This window comes from Protopterus annectens, chromosome 2.part2 (assembly GCF_019279795.1).
Source record: "Protopterus annectens isolate FY-2018-M chromosome 2.part2, PAN1.0, whole genome shotgun sequence".
NCBI lineage: Eukaryota > Metazoa > Chordata > Ceratodontiformes > Protopteridae > Protopterus > Protopterus annectens.
Genome location: NC_056730.1, coordinates 565,392,785 through 565,414,053, shown reverse-complemented (window position 1 = coordinate 565,414,053; position 21,269 = coordinate 565,392,785). Strand labels below are relative to the sequence as shown.

General features: G+C 38.0%; 1 protein-coding gene across 2 annotated transcripts in view; it reads left to right on the top strand.

Annotated features, from left to right (window-relative positions):
* Nucleotides 1-21,269, top strand: part of SH3RF2 (SH3 domain containing ring finger 2) — a 1,223,737-nt gene that overhangs the window by 553,002 nt on the left and 649,466 nt on the right. For both annotated transcript variants that reach the window (XM_044064026.1, XM_044064025.1), the window contains exon 2: nt 4,035-4,298. In XM_044064026.1, the coding sequence (XP_043919961.1) occupies nt 4,035-4,298 (264 nt within the window). The remainder of the gene's footprint in view (nt 1-4,034; nt 4,299-21,269) is intronic.

Genomic DNA, 21,269 nt, shown 5'->3' with positions numbered 1-21,269 from the left:
CCTCTCATATATGAGACACCCTGTCTGGTGTTAGTGCTGAGGATTGAGGCTCCTTGATTGCTGGACCAGGGCATGGGCGTCACAGTAGTCTCACAAGAAATTGCAACCCCCTTTCACAGCATTGTCATATCACTACACATGTAACAGCAGGCACCTCTGAAAACAGCTGGTTCTTAAAATATGAGATACTTTTCTTGAAAATTTAGTTTAATTAATATTTGCTTTTGCAATCAAAAGTTGAGATGGTAAAGAAGCATTCAGTTGCACTAAAATGTACTGTAATGCATGTGTTTGAATGTTTTCTTTAAGGAAATGTTAATGTCCTTCACTGGAAAAGCAGTATATTTTTTCTCTGTATGTGGGAAAAATGCTGCAGTTCATATTATAAAACATATATGGCAGTGTAGGTTGAAGATAAGATCATGGGATGGTAATAATATGTGGGAAAGCAATATCTGTGCTGTATATGAGTGAAGTAAGGAGACTAGATTATACTGTACTATTCATACAGTACCTTAGATTCTGTAGTGGAATCACTGGTACCAAATAGTAACACTGCCTGCAGAATGGAAGCAATATCTTGGTGTTGTGTGACCGTTATAAATATTTTACATTATACTATGATAATATTAGCTTCATTTTCAAAGAGGTATAAAGCCCTGACTGTGACCCAGATGACCTAAGTTTACTTAAAGGCTCAGATGTCTATAGAACTGCCATGGAGGAGGTGAAGGCTGAGGCGGCAGAGCCTACCTGCCTCTTCATGAGCGAGTAAGGGATGGCTGCACGTGTCTGTGGATGCTCTGCAGGGAAGATGCACTGCTATAGAACAGGGTCATGTGGAAGTACTGTCTGCAAGGACCAGGGTTTTGGTTGCTTCATACATGCACACATCAACACTACACTGCAAATATTCATGGAGTGGACACCAGGATGGATAAGTCAGATGACCAAAGTGGAGGAGTGAAGACAAAACATATATACTGTAAGCAAAATTACTTTGGATTGCAGTAGGTTGTACTACATAATACACTGATGACTTCCAGATGGATTTTATATATATATATATATATATATATATATATATATATATATATATATATATTATATGTGTGTGTGTGTGTGTGTGTGTGTGTATACAGTATATGTAATGCAAGTGGAAGACATGCTTACTGACATTATAGAAAGCATGCACTCCAGGGCTGGGATATCAGTAGTCAGAAAGTGGTTACACTTGACAAGAGCTGAGAGTGTGTGTGCATGTGTGTGTGTGTGTGTGTGTGTGTGTGTGTGTGTGTGTGTGTGTGTGTGTGTGTGTGTGTGTGTGTGTTTGTACTCTGTAGGTCTTGAGTCCACTACGGGGTGGAACTAACCCCTTTTTCTTTGGATCCAGTGATCTCACAATTATATTCATTTGGAAGTACAGGGGGGGCACATCCCCCTACAGAGGCTATGGTGATTTTGCAGCTCAGCAGAAACATTGTTTTCTGTTTCATAATTCAAGAAACCTTTTGTTAAGATTATTTATCAGTTTAGTTTCATCAACTTTACTGTCTATGAATTTCACTTCAAATCATTTTTTTATCTGTAGGGAACACATAGGAGTATAACATTCCCCTAAATTGTTGTGTCAGTTTTGTAGATATTATGAATTTCTTAATCTTTTGTTAAAACTACTTTGGACTGTAGGAGTCAAAACTAAGCAGATAATCTATTTATATGTTTCATAAACAAGTGGTTTCACTTGTCCTACTTGACATCTTCCAATTTCAAAAGAAACATGGGGGACATAAAGGAAATTACAGACAGTATTTGTACAGCTTGGCACAGATGTTTTTATTAACACAATGTAGCAGACACTAAAGGGTAAAATGCTTTCTTAGTGTCATATCAATTTATTAATTGCATGTAGGCTGAACTTCTGTATTGAATTTATGTGATTACCAGAAAAGTGTTGTGATATTATAGTTTTCTTGTGACCCATCTGCAAGTGCACATATGCCTGTCATCCATTGTTTTTCTACACTGCTGTACCTGATAAACCATAATGTTACCTCTATTAGTTTGCATTCTAATGGGAATATGTTATCACCTATTCTCGTATATGTTCCTTCTACTGGTCGGCTACCAAGAAACAAGAATCATTCCTTTACTGCTACTATATTGTCTGCTAGGACTCTAATAAACTGCTAGGTTGGCACATTATTTTATTTTTGTCCTAAGGTGTCATAGTATATTTAACAGCTGTAAGTATGGAGTCTGTAAATATTTTTTTTCTGTTCCCCAGCTTGCATTTCTTGGAAATAGAAGTTCAAAGAAAGAAAGAAATAATAATTGCATCATAGCTTGTAACAGAACAGTTCAATGAAATGGCATTCACTGAAACAAAATTTTCCCAGACCTTGACCAGGAACATGGAGTACGATATATGACACAGTGGAGGGGGGGGGGGGGGCAGTATTTCATAATGCACTGGGCGAGAGTCTGTTTCCGTGGAAAATATCCTTTTCTTGTGAAATGCTGTTTGATGAATTGTAGTAAAACCATCACATTCAGCAGATGGGAACTCTGTTTTGGACAAGCAAGAGCATTTTCCAAGTGGGAGAAAAGCACTAAATCCCCTGGAACAGAGTTTCACTTACAGGTGGAATCAGAAGAAAGGTACTATATTCCCCTAGAAGAAAGTTTCACTTACAGGTGGAGTCAGTAGAAAAATACTATATCCCCAGGAACAAAGTCGAATCAGTAGCACCCAGAAAACTGTCGCATCTGAAGTAAAATTACAGTACTGTACATTGTAGCCCTTTAAAAGGCAACATATTTTGTCACCTCTAAGCATGTATGCTGAAGATGCCCCCTCTAAGCATGTATGCTGAAGATATTTGTGTAAATGACCACACAGCAGAAACATAAAGTGAACAGAATTACCAGTTGCAGACAGTAAGTTCCTATACTCTATCCAAACCTTGTCTTGTTTTCCTTTCAGGCTGGTCATGCATCTTCTTGCCTGCCTTTGAAAAGGGTAAATGGTCAAACAGAAATGGGTGTAGCTGTTAGTCTCCACATCACAGATTTGTTCAGAGTTCTAAAGTGTTTACCAGGGAAAGATATGCTGATATGATAAAAAAATCGCTTTCATATGCATTCTGCAAGGGAAAAAATAAACTACAACAGCTAATAAAATTATTTATTTTATTTTATTTATTTGCATTTGTTTACCGGGTTATTCCACAGGGCCAAAGAGCCCATTTTCAGTGGAGGCCCGGGCAGAAAAGCTCCACAGGTAATAAGAAAAAGAAAACATACAGTAAATACAGTAACAAGCACGTAACATAAAGCAAATACATTTGGCTTAAGTACCTTACTGGAGAATAAACAGCAATAGTTTGACATGAAGTAGATACAACTGGAGTAAGTTTAATTCTAATTAATTGCAATACATGCAATAAATTGGCAGCAAACAAACTGTAAGCAGGACACAGGTCATGCAGCAAATAATGTGGCCTAGTACAGCATGTTTACAAATTATATAACTGCACAAACTCTTTCAGGAAACATTACAGGGGTGGGGATGGGAGGTAAACCAAAAATAAGCTACGTGTACAGGCAAGTGCCTTTTCGATAGTAGTAAGCGACTACTTACTTAATAACTTATCTTAGGAGCAAGACATGAGGTTAAAGGTGAAAACAGAAGTATGAGCTAAGGAGTGGTGGGTCATACCACATAGCTGCCAGGAGCATTGTTTCTCAGCTATTTGCATTTTTTTGGAGGGGGTGCTGAATTCATGTTATGGATTTAGAATCTTAATATACTCATGAGAAGAAAGAACCAACTAAAAACATGTTTTCCTTGCATTATATAGATTCTACATCCAGAAGAACTAGGCATTTGAGCAGTGCATGTGATATGAGTGAAATGTTTACAGCCTTCAAGGTCAGGGGGATACATTCTGAATATCTGCTGTTAAATACTTTAGTCGCTACTGGGACCAAGCATATATTCAAACTGTTTTCATCTGTCTTGTCTTTTACAGATTCCTTGTGCCAGAGTTCTGTATAATTACGGAGGACAAATGCCAGGGGATCTGCGGTTAAAGGCAGGAGATGTTGTAATTCTACACAGGCAAGTGGATGAAAACTGGTACCAGGGGGAGCTGAATGGAGTTATCGGAATTTTCCCTGCCAGCTTTGTACAGGTTATTAAGCAATTACCAGAGCAGCTGCCTCTCTGCAAAGCACTTTATAACTTTGACTTACAAGACAGAGATGAAAACAAGGACTGTCTGACATTCCTTAAGGTGAGAAATTTTAAGAATGGCTTCAGTTTTTATATCTATACATATCTGAGAATAGGGTAGTGGATAGTCTATTAAGGAAGTTTAGTTGAAGCATTCAGTAAAAAACATGACATTTCATTTAATGTTTAATTAGTATTTGCTTGCATACTATATTTATAGTTTATATATCTATTATGTGTACTATTTATATATATATATATATATATATATATATATATATATATATATATATATATATATATATCACCAACATAAATCCGGCACTGCCCAAATATAGTAAACACACACTGAAGGAGCAATAGTTCTTTATTCCATGGCTCGCAGACAATAGACAATCAAAAACCAAACCAGTTTCACCCTTTAGGCGTCATCAGTGGATCAAGAAAATAAACACCAGTCACCTTTCATACGTCTCCCTTAAAGAGACATATCACATATTGTCATGTTACCACAATACTATACATTTTTTAGAAAAATACATGTATATATACACACACTATAAACCTCACATATATATATATATATATATATATATATATATATATATATACACATGTATACATTCATACACACATACATACATATACATATACAAACATATGTATACACACATATACACACATGCATACAAATGCACACACACACACATACATATAGAACTGGCAGAATAAATTATAGTTCACTATAAGTTTTCATTCAACCCTGGCCTATACAAAGCCCCCAGAGTCAAAATCCACATCCTTTCCTTTTTATCCAATATTAAATGTTTTCTATCATCCCCTAGAATATTCCTATTTATTGTATCTATCCCAACAAATATAAAATGGGCCGTATTATGGTCAATTTTATGTTTATAAAGTGCACTCCGTACTCTTTGACATTTAATGTCACTAATATGTAATGCCACTCTATTTTTAAAAGATTTTGACGTTTGGCCTACATAGAATGCCCCACATCGAAAATAGCCATATATACAACCCATTCGGTTCTACACGTAATCAAATGTTTTATATCAAAAACTTTAGAAGTGTTAATAGAGGTAAAAGATTTAGTTTTAGGGATAATATTACAATAAATACATCTACCACAAGGATTACAGCCTATACTTATGTCTTCAATTTTTTTATCCACTCTCATTTTTTTATACCAAGACAGAGACTCTCCAATATGTCTACCTCTTTTGTAACCAAGCTTACAGTATTCACCCAAATAACCACCAAAAAACTGGTCCTGTTTTAAAATGTACCAATGGTTATTTACTATATGTCGAAGTTTGAACGTATTAGTTCCAAAAGTAGTAATTAACCTACATGGAACATTCTCATTCATGATCTCAGAAGAATCTCCAGATTCTAAATTTCTCTTCATATTCGAAGCCTTTGACATTTCCTTATCAATATCTTTCTTATTATAACCTCTTTGTTTAAATCTAAAACCCATATTTTTTATCTCTTGTCCAAATTCTTCCTCATTACTACAAATACGTCTAACCTTCTGTAGTTGATTTCTCAGAATATTTGAAATAATGTGTTTTGGATGACAGCTATCTGCTCTCAATAATGAATTTTTAGTAAATGGTTTTCTATAAAGACTTGTCCCTAAAGTACCATCATCATTCAAAACCACATGTACATCCAAAAAATCAATTGCTTTCTTCTCTTTTCTATCAACAAAAACAATATCAAATACATTGAAATTTAGATGTTCAACAAAGATATCCCATTCATCTGGTGAGCCTGACCAGATGGCCCAACAGTCGTCGAGATATCGACGCCACATTATCAATTTTGATTTAAATGGAACACCCTCCTCATAGATCAAACTGCACTCAAGGTACCCCATAAAAAGATCTGCATATATTGGTGCAAATCGTGTACCCATTGCAGTACCATTTATTTGCAAATAACATTCCTTTCCAAAAAAGGTATTATTTTCAACACAATTTCTATTAAATCAATCAACAGAGAGCAATGTTCGGAAGAATATAAGCCATACTGTAGTAACCAATATTTAACAGCTTCTATACCACCATGGTGAGGAATACTTGTATATAACGATTGTACATCAAGTGTACAAATATAACAATCTTCAGACAACCATATATCATCCATTAATTGTAAAAATTCATTTGTATCTTTAATTCTAGAGTTAACAAGGGTTAATAAAGGTTTTAATTGTTGCTCCAAATAGGCTGAAATCGACTCTGTAAGAGACCCTATTCCTGATACTATAAGTCTACCAGGGGGTGGAAAAATATTTTTATGAATCTTTGGTAATATATAAAATAATTGGGGTTTTGGAGTATTAACTATCAATTCTTTTAATAAATTTTCATCAATATATCCTTCTGATTTAAATTCTTTTAATCTTTCATCATTTTTTTGTTTCAAATCAGAAGTAGGATCAGACAAAAGTTTTAAATAAAACCTGTCATTACCTAATTGTTTCTTAACTTTTCTTATATATTCCTCTACATCCCATATTACCAAGGCCCCACCCTTATCTGCTTTAAGTATCACTAAATCTTTATTTTCCATCAATTCTTTCAAAGCTACCCTTTCTTTTGATGTCAAATTAAACCCATGGTGTCTGAAGGTGTTATTTTGATTTTTATGAAGTTCACCAAGTATACTTTCTTCAAACAATCTCACCCTAGGATGATAAGGGGGTACAAAAATACTTTTTTTTAATCTAAAACCAGAGGTAGTAGAAATGTCACTTCTAGTATGAAAGAAATATTTTAAATTCAAACTTCTACAAAAGTTTTTAATATCCATGCACATATCATGTTGGGACAAAAAGAAAGAAGGTACATAGTTAAAGCCTTTATTCAACACGGCTTCCTCATCAGTATTTAGCTGATAGTTAGTTAAATTTACTATGAGTCCTTCATCATCTATTTCTCTTCCATTAGTCTCTCGAATTTCTCCCTCATCTCTTTCAGGTATTCTCTTCCGATGTTTCTTTCCACCCCTTCTAAAGGGCCTTCTTTCGATCTCACTTTTTTATGCATAGGAGAAGGTATCTCAAGTGTCTCAAGGTCTGTATCCGTGCTAACTGCATTGGAGGACATTTCTGAAGTACTGGATTCAGGATTATTACCATACAGTGTGGATTTCAAAATTGATTTGCTTCTCTTACGCTTTATGTGTTTAGGTTTAACATTTTCACTAAAACGCACTGCCCTTTTAGATTGTTTCCAGGTATAGGTATTGTCATTTTTAGCGTCACCTACATCTCTATTAAACTTTTTTAACTTCTTAGTTTTAACCTCAGTGTCAAAAGTATTAATTTCTTCCACATATTTTTTAAATAAACCACATAAATATGTGGAAGAAATGAATACTTTTGACACTGAAGTTAAAGCTAAGAAGTTCAAAAAGTTTAATAGAGATGTAGGTGATGCTAAAAATGACAACACCTATACCTGGAAACAATCTAAAAGGGCAGTGTGTTTTAGTGAAAATGTTAAACCTAAACGCATAAAGCGTAAGAGAAGCACGTCAATTTTGAAATCCACACTGTATGGTAATAATCCTGAATCCAGTACTTCAGAAATGTCCTCCAATGCAGTTAGCATGGATACAGACCTTGAGACACTTGAGATACCTTCTCCTATACATAAAAAAGTGAGATCGAAAGAAGGCCCTTTAGAAGGGGTGGAAAGAAACATCGGAAGAGAATACCTGAAAGAGATGAGGGAGAAATTCGAGAGAATAATGGAAGAGAAATAGATGATGAAGGACTCATAGTAAATTTAACTAACTATCAGCTAAATACTGATGAGAAAGCCGTGTTGAATAAAGGCTTTAACTATGTACCTTCTTTCTTTTTGTCCCAACATGATATGTGCATGGATATTAAAAACTTTTGTAGAAGTTTGAATTTAAAATATTTCTTTCATACTAGAAGTGACATTTCTACTACCTCTGGTTTTAGATTTTAAAAAAGTAATTTTGTACCCCCTTATCATCCTAGGGTGAGATTGTTTGAAGAAAGTATACTTGGTGAACTTCATAAAAATCAAAATAACATCTTCAGACACCATGGGTATAATTTGACATCAAAAGAAAGGGTAGCTTTGAAAGGATTGATGGAAAATAAAGATTTAGTGATACTTAAAGCAGATAAGGGTGGGGCCTTGGTAATATGGGATGTAGAGGAATATATAAGAGAAGTTAAGAAACAATTAGGTAATGACAGGTTTTATTTAAAACTTTTGTCTGTCCTACTTCTGATTTGAAACAAAAAATTGATGAAAGATTAAAAGAATTTAAATTAGAAGGATATATTGATGAAAATTTATTAAAAGAATTGATAGTTAATACTCCAAAACCCCAATTATTTTATATATTACCAAAGATTCATAAAAATATTTTTCCACCCCCTGGTAGACCTATAGTATCAGGAATAGTGTCTCTTACAGAGTCGATTTCAGCCTATTTGGAGCAACAATTAAAACCTTTATTAACCCTTGTTAACTCTAGAATTAAAGATACAAATGAATTTTTACAATTAATGGATGATATATGGTTGTCTGAAGATTGTTATATTTGTACACTTGATGTACAATCGTTATATACAAGTATTCCTCACCATGGTGGTATAGAAGCTGTTAAATATTGGTTACTACAGTATGGCTTATATTCTTCCGAACATTGCTCTCTGTTGATTGATTTAATAGAAATTGTGTTGAAAAATAATATCTTCTTTTTTGGAAAGGAATGTTATTTGCAAATAAATGGTACTGCAATGGGTACAAGATTTGCACCAATATATGCAGATCTTTTTATGGGGTACCTTGAGTGCAGTTTGATCTATGAGGAGGGTGTTCCATTTAAATCAAAATTGATAATGTGGCGTCGATATCTCGACGACTGTTGGGCCATCTGGTCAGGCTCACCAGATGAATGGGATATCTTTGTTGAACATCTAAATTTCAATGTATTTGATATTGTTTTTGTTGATAGAAAAGAGAAGAAAGCAATTGATTTTTTGGATGTACATGTGGTTTTGAATGATGATGGTACTTTAGGGACAAGTCTTTATAGAAAACCATTTACTAAAAATTCATTATTGAGAGCAGATAGCTGTCATCCAAAACACATTATTTCAAATATTCCGAGAAATCAACTACAGAGGGTTAGACGTATTTGTAGTAATGAGGAAGAATTTGGACAAGAGATAAAAAATATGGGTTTTAGATTTAAACAAAGAGGTTATAATAAGAAAGATATTGATAAGGAAATGTCAAAGGCTTCGAATATGAAGAGAAATTTGGAATCTGGAGATTCTTCTGAGATCATGAATGAGAATGTTCCATGTAGGTTAATTACTACTTTTGGAACTAATATGTTCAAACTTCGACATATAGTAAATAACTATTGGTACATTTTAAAACATGACCAGTTTTTTGGTGGTTATTTGGGTGAATACTGTAAGTTTGGTTACAAAAGAGGTAGAAATATTGGAGAGTCTCTGTCTTGGTATAAAAAAATGAGAGTGGATAAAAAAATTGAAGACATAAGTATAGGCTGTAATCCTTGTGGTAGATGTATTTATTGTAATATTATCCCTAAAACTAAATCTTTTACATCTATTAACACTTCTAAAGTTTTTGATATAAAACATTTGATTACGTGTAGAACCGAATGGGTTGTATATATGGCTATTTGTCGATGTGGGGCATTCTATGTAGGCCAAACGTCGAAATCTTTTAAAAATAGAGTGGCATTACATATTAGTGACATTAAATGTCAAAGAGTACGGAGTGCACTTTATAAACATACAATTGACCATAATACGGCCCATTTTATATTTGTTGGGATAGATACAATAAATAGGAATATTCTAGGGGATGATAGAAAACATTTAATATTGGATAAAAAGGAAAGGATGTGGATTTTGACTCTGGGGGCTTTGTATAGGCCAGGGTTGAATGAGAACTTATAGTGAACTATAATTTATTCTGCCAGTTTTATATGTATGTGTGTGTGCATTTGTATGCATGTGTGTATATGTGTGTATACATATGTTTGTATATGTATATGTATGTATGTGTGTATGAATGTATACATGTATATATATATATATATATATATATATATATATATATGTGAGGTTTATAGTGTGTGTATATATACATGTATTTTTCTAAAAAATGTATAGTATTGTGGTAACATGACAATATGTGATATGTCTCTTTAAGGGAGACGTATAAAAGGTGACTGGTGTTTATTTTCTTGATCCACTGATGACGCCTAAAGGGTGAAACCGGTTTGGTTTTTGTCTATTGTCTGCGAGCCATGGAATAAAGAACTATTGCTCCTTCAGTGTGTGTTTACTATATTTGGGCAGTGCTGGATTTATGTTGGTGATTTCAATACTTTTCGTGCACGCATATTTACGTCTAACGTGCACAAGTGGTTATTTTGGCGTTTTTATATATATATATAAAACTTCTGGACTATTCTATTTTGACTTATTAAAGGCAATTAATAGCAAAAGATGAAAGACCTGTTCACAAACATACAGCTGTCATGATCTAGCACATCTCAAAAGCACAGAAAACAAATTCTCTAAAACTTGAAAAAGATAGGTACATTGAAACCTAAACACACACCCCTCCCCAACCATTATTAAATTCTAACTGCAGGATCAGGGTGTACTTCCTTGACCTCAGAGTAATTGGAGGATGTGAGAGAGCAAATCTCCTGCACGTGGCAAGTATGTATGCATGTGATAGGAGGGAAATTGGCCCCCTTGCAAAAACAAACACCTAGTGAATGTTACTTAGTTGTGTCTTTTGTGCATTTCTGATATGGTATTTATTACAGTGTAAATCTTCATCCTATTCTTCAATAAACAAAAGTAGAGCATTTCTGTACCTCACATGCGTGTACTGCTTGCCAGATTCACTGTATGTAGTATGGATGAAAAGAGATAATTAATTTCAAAGTCTAGTCAGCAGATGTAATACTGATTTGCTGTAGCTGTACGGTTTCTTGGTGTACACAGACCACTGAAGCTGTTTATGTAGCAGGGTAGGTATCACACATAGTAGTGTAAAGTTATATTGCCCTGTTTGTAATCTTAGTATGGGGCAAAGACATGCAGTGCAGACTGTTTCTGCCTAAGTGCACTGCCAAAGTTTATGCTCAACAGGAAACCATGGGGCATTGGTTGTGCAGTCAGGGCACATTTGTGATATTGCTTTTAAGACTGACAACAGCAAACTCTATAATCCAGGGGGGGTAGAGTGCAGCCTAATGTAGGAGAGAACATTCACACTGTAAACATCTGTGTGACACTTAAACCTCATTAGTGTCCTTACTTCCTATACAGTCTTGCTCATGTGTGTTAACTCTAACCCTACCCCCACCCATAACCTCAACCCTGCTCATTACCACACATTACCTTCCAAAAAACACTACCCTTAACAGAACCACTAAAAAAGACAGCCACGCACACTTCACATATGTCAGCACACATACACAACACCAAATCTATTGTCTTCCCTACTCTTTACTTCAACCCTAACCTGCAAACATTCACAAACACACTCTCACCCCTAATGATAAAACTTTTGGTATATTTGAAAGCTTCAGTATTAACACACACACACACACACACACACACACACACACACACACACACACACACACACACACACGCACACACACATTTCTCTTGACCACATGCACATTCTCTGTAGAAAAATGACTATCAATGCACATCCTGTCATTAACTCCATCACTTGGCAAAGGGTGTTTTCAGTAAAATTCACACAGAATAAGCTCTGTTGATAAAGTGAGATAGAGTGAACCGCACTTCTGCAAACATAGACTGAATATTTAAAGATTTAACAAGGTTGGTGTTGCCCCATTTACTTAGGATGGTTAAGTTAAATTATATAAAAGCAACTCTTTTCTAAGATCCTTTTTACCTTTTACCATTCAACCATCTGGAAAACAGATAGAGATAAAGTTAGATTTTATCAGAATCATTTCACCATACTCACTATACTCTAAAATAGTAGTTTTATGATATTTTACCCAACATATTAGAATCTTAAGTTATATTCTTTAAATAGAACAACAATAAGTCAAATAGTTCTCATATATTTTTGCAATATTGATTATTTCCTTTCAAAATATTTGAAATAAAATTGCACAATTGTTAAGAGTGAAAGAAAGCTACTTTAAAATTGTATGTAATTTATTCAAAATTGTAAAGAAAGTGATGTGATAAACATTAAACAATTAGTGCAAAGCATCACAATATTAATAATACTTCAGTGCTTGCTGTGGAATTGGTAAGGCAAACTGCAAAAAAGTGTTTGCAAATTTAATTTGAAAGAGAAAGTTAGGCTGGAATATTAATATTTTTACATTATTTAAAAATAAATAAGATAATGTGGAGCAAACAAAATAAAAAACTTGTAAAATGAACAAGCAAGTGTATGTACCAGAAAATGCATACATTAAGTGATAAATCTCCGTTAAAACATCAGTCTGATATACAGTTAAAATATGTTTAAATTTGCATATCATTTTCATGTCTGGAGCTCTAGATGAAACAAAGTATCTCAGACAACTCAAAACAACTTGGTAAATGATTTAATAAATGGTATTTCAAAACAGATTGGCTTGTAGTAAGTTAAAGTAATGTTAATAACTGCATTTGCACTGTGAACTTAAACATGAGCACCAAACTTTCATCACTCCTGTGATGCATGTACAGTTGAATACAAGCTAAGTACACTACATTAAGCATTTAACATATATAATTCAACAGAATCTAAACAAAAATAAGAATAATCTTTTAAAGTCTAAATTGTCTGTGTACTTCCAGTTAGCTGAAAAGAATTAAAATTCTTTAAAATGAGTACACATACACCAGAATGTTTGAGACATTGTTTCCTGAGACATATTCGTATTGTTTATCTATTAAAGCAAATGCCATGCATTTATTTATTTATATTTTATTGATCTAATTTTGTTACCTGGGTTGGCAAGCCGGTTCCTAGAACTGGGGCTACAAGACTGTATAGAATAACAGGGGCGTTTAGAACTGATTCTTGATGATAGATTGCAATTCCTTAATGAATCCCATTCGATGTCTGTGTTTTCATTTGGATCGATATTTGTACTGTTTGAATTACAGCACTTGATATCTGGTTCTGCAGTGTTTATAATAAGCTTCCACCTTCCAGAAAAACCTTAGGTTCCAGAAAAAATTAGACTGAACTGCAAGAAGGGCTTTTTTTACCTGTTGGGTACCTCTTAGGTACTGGCGTTTGCTTGTTTTATTTCTAAGAGACAACTTCGGCACAGACTAAGAAAGTTGCCGTTGCCATCTTTGCTCCTTAATCCCTTCCAGTTATGCCGGGCAGTATCCCTTAATTTCATTTTGTTTCAAATATCTATATCGATCAAGGGATATACTTCAATTATTTTCCCTCCCCTCTCTGTGAGAGAAGAAATGATTAAATAAGGTATTATTTACAAATGTTAAAATATTGAGTTATTTTGTGAGTCATCATATTGGTAAAGCAATGACCATCTAAGAGGTCACAGTAAAGCAATGAGTTGGTGTCATTTAGCTTCAGCGATAGTTGTTAGAGCTATTTTATTTTGACTTTAAGGAAATGAGAGACTGTATAGGAAGGTAGTCACTAAATGAGTTAGACATTACTAACTTACTCCTATGAGGAACAATAGAATTAACAGATCTGTGAGTGTACAGTTTCTTGCAAGTGGATTTGGCCTGGCTCCTGCACTCATCAATGGCGTGAGACTGCTTGGCAGTAAGTGCTTGATAACTGGCACTTTTATGGTCCACTAAACTATGTGTTAAAGTCATCAGTACTAATCAGGACTCTTGAGCTAGTATCTGTACTATCTTGTATTGTTTCCTTGAAGACTTTAGTTGTGACTGGAAAGGGGATGTGAGCTACAGCAGTATTCACCTTAAAATACTGTCATTTTCACATATCAGCCATCGATAAATGTAGGCTGTTTTTATCATTTGACTTCACAAGGAGTCAATGAGTTTGAGGGATGGATTTTTCGTAAATAATAAAAGAATACCACTTCACATTTTAAATCCTGGCTTGTTGTTCTGTAGTAAGATGGAGTTCTTCCTTATAAAGCAGGAAGAACAAATGTTTATTTTCAGACAAGTTTTAGTGATACCTAAAATTACTTGCTTCTAATCCATTACTTTTCTTGACACTTCCTGCATTAACGTGACAAACTATTTGCCCTTTAAGTTTTTGGTTGTCCCCTGTAGTCACTGCTTGTATAACCACATTGGAAAGGTGACTTGTGTTGCAGTTGTAGAAACAAGGTTCATAGGTTCATAGGTTCATAGATTTATACTAGGCTATCTGCCCTAAGGCATTTATAAGCCTAGCCCAAATTTTTGTGGCTTACGCCACCCCTTATATGAAAAAATACTGTGCCCATTAGTTTGTTGTGCCTCTGTCCAGCAGTGATACAGAGATGATTCCCGGGATAAACCTACGATCTCCCATCCACAGGTCAAGATTTCTCTTGAACAGAGCCAGCGAGGTACTCTGCCTCACATGGATCGGGATTTTATTCCACAGCATAGGGAGTCTCTGAGTGATAAATCTATCCCTCCAGCACGTCCTATTTATATCCGTGCTAAGGTTTAAGTCGCTTGCTCTAGTGGTTTTGGTGGATTTGGATTTTTTGAAGTGGAGCATGTCCATTAATTCCAGGTTGGACAAGGCCTTGTATGTCAGGCACATGTCACCTCTGAGCAGATGGTATGCAACTGAATAGAGCTGGAGTTTCTTCAATCTGGCAGCATATGACAGATTTTGGAGTCCCTTTATCCTTTTGGTGAGGAACGTTTGGGGTCTCTCCAATTGCTGCAGATGTCGGGTGAGATACATCCCGAATGGGGCATTGTACTCGATCATTGGTCTGATAAGTGAACAATTACCTCACTAGATCTGGATGTAAATCCCTTCATGATCAGGTGGGCAATGTAGAAGGTCTTTCTAACCACTTTAGCAACGTGAGTGTCAAAAGAAAGGCCACTGTCAACCTGGGTCCCCAGGTCCCTGATAACCTCTTCTGTGCTTAGTGGATTGCCACCTATATGGTAGCTTGGGGTTACCTTGTTTTTCCCGAAGGGTATGACTATACATTTTTTGGCATTTAACTTCGGGCCATGGCTCTGGCACCAGCTATCTGTTTCCGTGAGTCCCTTCTGAAGGATATCCGTGTCCGATGCACTTTCCACTATGGCGCTCAGTTTGCAGTCGTCTGCAAACTTTGTCAGCCAAAGTCCTCCCATGTTGGCCTGTACTTCTGAGAAGTAGATGCCGAACAATAGGGGGCCAAGGACCGAGCCCTGTGGGACACCACTTGTGACCGGCTTGGAGTCTGACATAGCGCCAGCAACTCTAACCCTGTGGGTTCTGTCCTTAAGCCAGTTTGCAACCCATCTTGTGACATATGGGTTTACATTTAAGCTGGTAAGTTTTTCTACAATACCCGAGTGGGGTATTGTGTTGAAGGCCTTTGCAAGGTCAAGGTAGGCTGTATGGACTGCCTTCCCTCATCAATGGCCTTGGTGACTGTTTCGAAGAAGTCGACCAAGTTCAAAAGGCATGATCTGCCCTTAACGAAGCCAAACTGGGTCGGGTCCAATGTCTGCAAGTCCCCTATATCTTTGTTTATGAGCTCCATTATGATCCTCTCCATAGCTTTGCAGACTAGACTTGTTAAGCTTATGGGGCGGTAATTACCAGGGTCCGTAGAGGCACCGCCTTTGTGGAGTGGGACCACAGTTGCCGTACGCCACTCTTTGGGCATGTATCCTGTGGTAAGGCTGAGATTAAACAGCTGCCTTATGTGCGGGTTTAATTCCTCATTTAGCTCATGTAGCACACAGCCGGGACACCATCTGGTCCCATTGATGCTGTGTTTTTAGCTTTAGAGAGAGCAGCTTTCACCTGCGCATTTGAGATGTCTGGGAGGCTACACTCTGCTGGGATAGTTATCTCTCCTTTAGGGGGAGCGGGGTGAAGTTTGCACTGAACCTGTCTGCCAGTATGTTGGCAATGTCTGTGGGCTCAGTGATTTTTGTATCATTTTGGACTAATTCTGAGCATATCTGGGAGTTTCCACCCAGGTTCCTAACATAGCTGAAAAAGGCCTTATGATTGTCCTTTGAATCCATGGCAATTTTTCTCTCAAAATTGGCCTTAGTTGATTTTATGAGTGCTCGTATTTTTTACTAATAATGATCAGGGTGACTTCCCTTTTATGGATTTTGTTCTATCATGTAATAGCTTTCTCCTCTTATTGTAAAGTTTGTTAATGGCTGGGGTCCACCAGACTGGACGTTTGCCCTTTGTGGAAAGAGTCTTGGTTTTATTTGGGATTGCCTGATCCATGCAGTCCTGGAGGTGTTCATAGAAGGCATTTGTAAGGGCTTCCGCAGCTTGGGTTGTGGCTTCCACTGGCTCAGGGACCTTGAAGGATACCACACCAGTCTTGAGTAGTGTGAATTTTGCTTTAGAGAAGTTCTTCACTGTGGTCTTTTTTTTTGGGGGGGGGGGCGGATTGTGGATTTCCAGTGAGATTAGTTTATGATCAGATCTCACCAATAAGGGTTATACTTCCGTGTGGAGCATTTTGTCCCCATGTTTGTGATAATGAGATCTAGTATATTTTCTCCTCTCATGGGAACAGTGACTAGCTGTTCCATGGCATTTGAATTTATGAACTCCAGGAACCGTTGGGCTAGAAAGTTAGGGCTTGAGTAATGTTCCCAGTCTATATTCGGTAGTTGAAGTCACCCAATATGATGGTGTTTGGAGATACATTTATACCCTCCAGTGTCTTCAGGAAGGCTGTGTGGGGTTCCTGAGTTTGAGAGGGTGCCCTGTAGCATGCTACAATTTGTAGAGCAGTTTTGCCTATGGTTAGTTGCACCTGGATGGTTTCCAAAGCTTGCGTTGCCACCAACCTGGAGGTGTGGGTATCCTTTATGAATATGGATACACCCCCCTCCTTTTGTGGTGTGGTCCGGGTTTTGGGGCCGGAACGCATGATATGAGGTAAAACCTAATAGTGCTGGGGTGCTCTCAGGAGCCTTGAACCAGGTTTCAGTTACAGCACAGACATCGATGTTCTCCATACTGAGAAGGGCCTCGAGTGCATGCATTTTGAGATTTAGACTTCTGGCATTGAGCAGCATTACCCTCAGTTTCTTCCCATTTTTGTTTTCTAGGGTGGTAGGTTTAGAATTTGAGCCTTGCCTAAAAAAGGCACTATGGGGGTGGCAAGAGCTTTAGCCAATATCCGGAATCCCAGGGGTGACAGGTGCAAGCCGTCCCTTGCGAAGCAGCGTGGCTTGCCAAGCATGTCATCCCAGGCAGACAGACACTGGATCCCCAAGGTTCTGTACCTCTTGATAAAAATAAAGTATTTCACATATCATTAAAGAGCAGTTGTGGGTTCAGAACAAGAGATGTAGGCAGTGTCATCATTTAAAGTATTACTAAAACTTGATGTGCATGCCTTGATTGCACAGTACAGTTAGATTTTATGGTGTAAGCAGTACATAAATGTCATTCATAGGTTCATAGCTATATACTAGGCTAATGGCCCCGGAGCCTTTACAATCCTAGCCCATAGGATTACCCTGGCATTGTGCCACCCGACTTTAGTTTCCAGTGCCTCTGTCGAATAGAGCCACTGGGGTGGTCCATGAAGTGAATTTTCTATTTCCCATCCACTCATCAAGATTTCTCTTGAAGTGGGCCAGTGAGGTGCTCTGTTTGACATGTATGGGAAGTCTATTCCATAGCATGGGCAATCTCTGGGTTATGAACCTGTCCCTCCAGCACGTTCTGTTGATTGTGGTAATGAGGTTGAGGTCTCTGGAGTGTGTGGTGTGGAGGGATTGGGATTTCTTTAGATGTAGCATTTCTAACAGAGCTGAGTCAGACATGGTTTTTTAAGTCAACCAGAGATTGTCTCTAAGTAGGCGATATGAGAGAGAATAGTTGGGAGTTTTTTGAGTCTGTCCATATAGAAAAAGTGTTTAAAGCATAGGATCCTCTTTGTGGGATACTTTTGCAGCCTCTCCAGTTGTTGCAATTGTCTAGTGAGGTACATGCCAAATGGGGCATTGTACTCGATGACTGGCCTAATGAGGGAAGAGTAGAAGGAGACAATGACCTCTTTCTTCCTGGATTCAAGATCTGCTTCAGGCAATTCGTGTTTTTAGAACATCCAAAGTGCTAGGCATACTTGCTGTGAAGTCCAGTCAGAAATTTTTTCAAAATTATGTATGTACCACCCAGCAGATGTAGCTGTGAAAAAAAACATTAACAACCGGTTTGTAACAGGCAGAGACTGCACACCCAGGAAGATCCATGCCCCTAGCTGGTTAATTAAGAAAGTAGTGAGAAGAAAGGGAAATCAGGAAGAGCTCTCTTTTGGTAGTAGAATTGTGAGCAGCAGATCTATTGCTGCATTTTATTTTATTTTAATTTATTTATCAGCGTGGTACACTGATCACAACTGATTATTTGCAGGTATTGCTTAGGCAAAGAAACATAGCCAAATGTCTATTTTTTCATAGTTTACTGTACAGGGATGTTCATCGTGCATACAGCTGCAGTCATAACAGATGGGTTCTCCTGCCGTCAGGCGGGTCCACGGTCGGCCGAATTCCAAAGTCTAGGTCCGGCATCAGTTGTCGTCACTTCTTCCCTGACGTCAGTGCAACAGGGGTATAAAGGAACCAGCCGACGCCATTTTCTCCAGTCTTTCTTGCCGCGCGGTGCCCGAAGCAGAAGCAGTTCGCAAGTGCCGGTCGGCCAGCTCCTGAGATTACGAAAATTTGGAAACCGAAGTCTTCTTAAAAGCTAAGTACCCTGTTGGGGAAACTTTTCTTGCCTCAGACCGATGTCAGACAAAGTTAATAATTGTATTTCTTGTGGGAAGCCAATGCCGCATAAGGATTTCCATTCCCTCTGTATACCTTGTTTAGGCCCAGACCACGACGTCTCGGTCTGTCGCTTTTGTGCTACCTTCAACAAACGCACTATTAAGCGTCGGGCAGAGTTCACCCAGCATTATTTTGGGAAAGCATTTAACTATACTATGTCGTCGGATACTCCGACTCCAGTTTTGTCTAAAAAACACAAAGACAAGGACCGACACACAAGGTCCGCGGCCTCTACCGACACCACGCCAAAGCCGACTACACATGGTCCGGTTCTCAGCGAGGCGCCTACGCAGCCCCTGACTACCGATGACCTGTCTTTGAAAGTGTCTCCTGTGCCCGAGGTCGCAGGCTCCTCGGCCTACACCCCGACTACAGATACCGAAGCCACTCTTGGCATTGAACCTCAGAATGTGGACAGGTCCACCTCCACTCAAGGTGTCTTCAGACCTTCCTCTTCTTTCTCCATCAAGGCTTTCACAAAGTCTAAAGCAACCATGCACTCTAAGAGACCAGCTACACAGGGCCCATCTCCAGGCCCCATGCCTAAGAAACAGATGCTTAAAATGGCTGAGGATTTAATTACTCTTATCAGAGGTTCTCAGCCCCCTCTGGACAAAAGGCCTAGAGTGGAGGAAGATTCCCCCTCCTCTGATCAGGGCTCCATTATTTCAGAGCACTCTGATGATCAGGAACATTCTTACTCCCCTTTTGAAGACTCTGATGCGGAGGAGTCCATCCCTTCTGTATCCCCCCCTGAGGATTACTCATTTGGTGAAACTTTGCATACCTTAAGGGAACACTTCCACTGGGAAGGCCAGGATTATTCAGATTCCAAGAAAAGGCTCAGGGAATTTCTCTTGCTTCCTCAGCACAGGCCTCTGGCTATACCTCTTGTCTTGGACATCCTAGATGATGTTTTCTCAGAGGCCTGCCTTAACCCGGACTCTCTACCTCCAGCTCCAGTTAAGCCTGACAGGTACTACAGGGTCCCTGACTCACACCAATTCCTATACAAAAGCCATGCTGCTGACCCAGAAACCATCTCACAGGGCCCCAAGGGAGTTAAGGCCTCCATTGCTAAAAATCCATTGCCTTCCGAGAGAGATTCCAGATCCTTAGAAAGGTGGGGAAAAAAGGTATATACCTCGGCTACCTTATCCATGAGGGCCTTAAACTGTCAGTTTCATATGCTAAAGTATCGACAGTTTTTGTTATCACAACTGGAAAGTAAAATGTCACAGCCTGAACAACCAGACTTGAAGGAGTTGCAGGATTTGATGCATAGTGCAGAACAAGTGGGTAAGCATACCTTACAATGTGGTTTTGATGCTCTAGAGGCCTCAAGTAGAGCTGCTGTTACAGGATCAGTCATACGTAGGCATGCCTGGCTCAAGGAACAAGCCTTGCCTGATCATGTCAAAACTAAATTACTAGACGCCCGTCTTCAAAAGGATGTACTATTTGGTGCTAATGCTGAGGAGGTATTAAGGAAAATGGAGGAAAAGGCTAAATCAATGCAAACAGTGAAAGAATTTCTACAGGTTCAACCCCCATGTTTTAGTAGAAATTGGTCTTCCAAAAACTGGTCCTTTCCTGCCACAGACAGACCCCAAAGAGGCAGATACAGGCGCCCGAGGGGCAGAGGACAATCCCAAGGATCGTATAGAGGCAGACAATGGCAAGCTCCTACACAAAGAGGTGGTGAGGACAACTCGCAATCTTTCAGAAAGCAAACCCAATGACTTTCCCCTTTGCATGCCAACCAGGTCTCAAATGGCAGCCCCCTTAGGAGGAAAGCTGACATTATTTTCAAAAAATTGGCATATTGTCACAAAGGACAAATGGATCCTGGACATTATAAACAGAGGCTACAAGTTCCATTTCACACCCTTCCAAAAATGAGAGGCATGCCAAACCTGCCACACAATCAAAGGGCAGAGGCACAAAGGCAAATTACAGATCTCATAA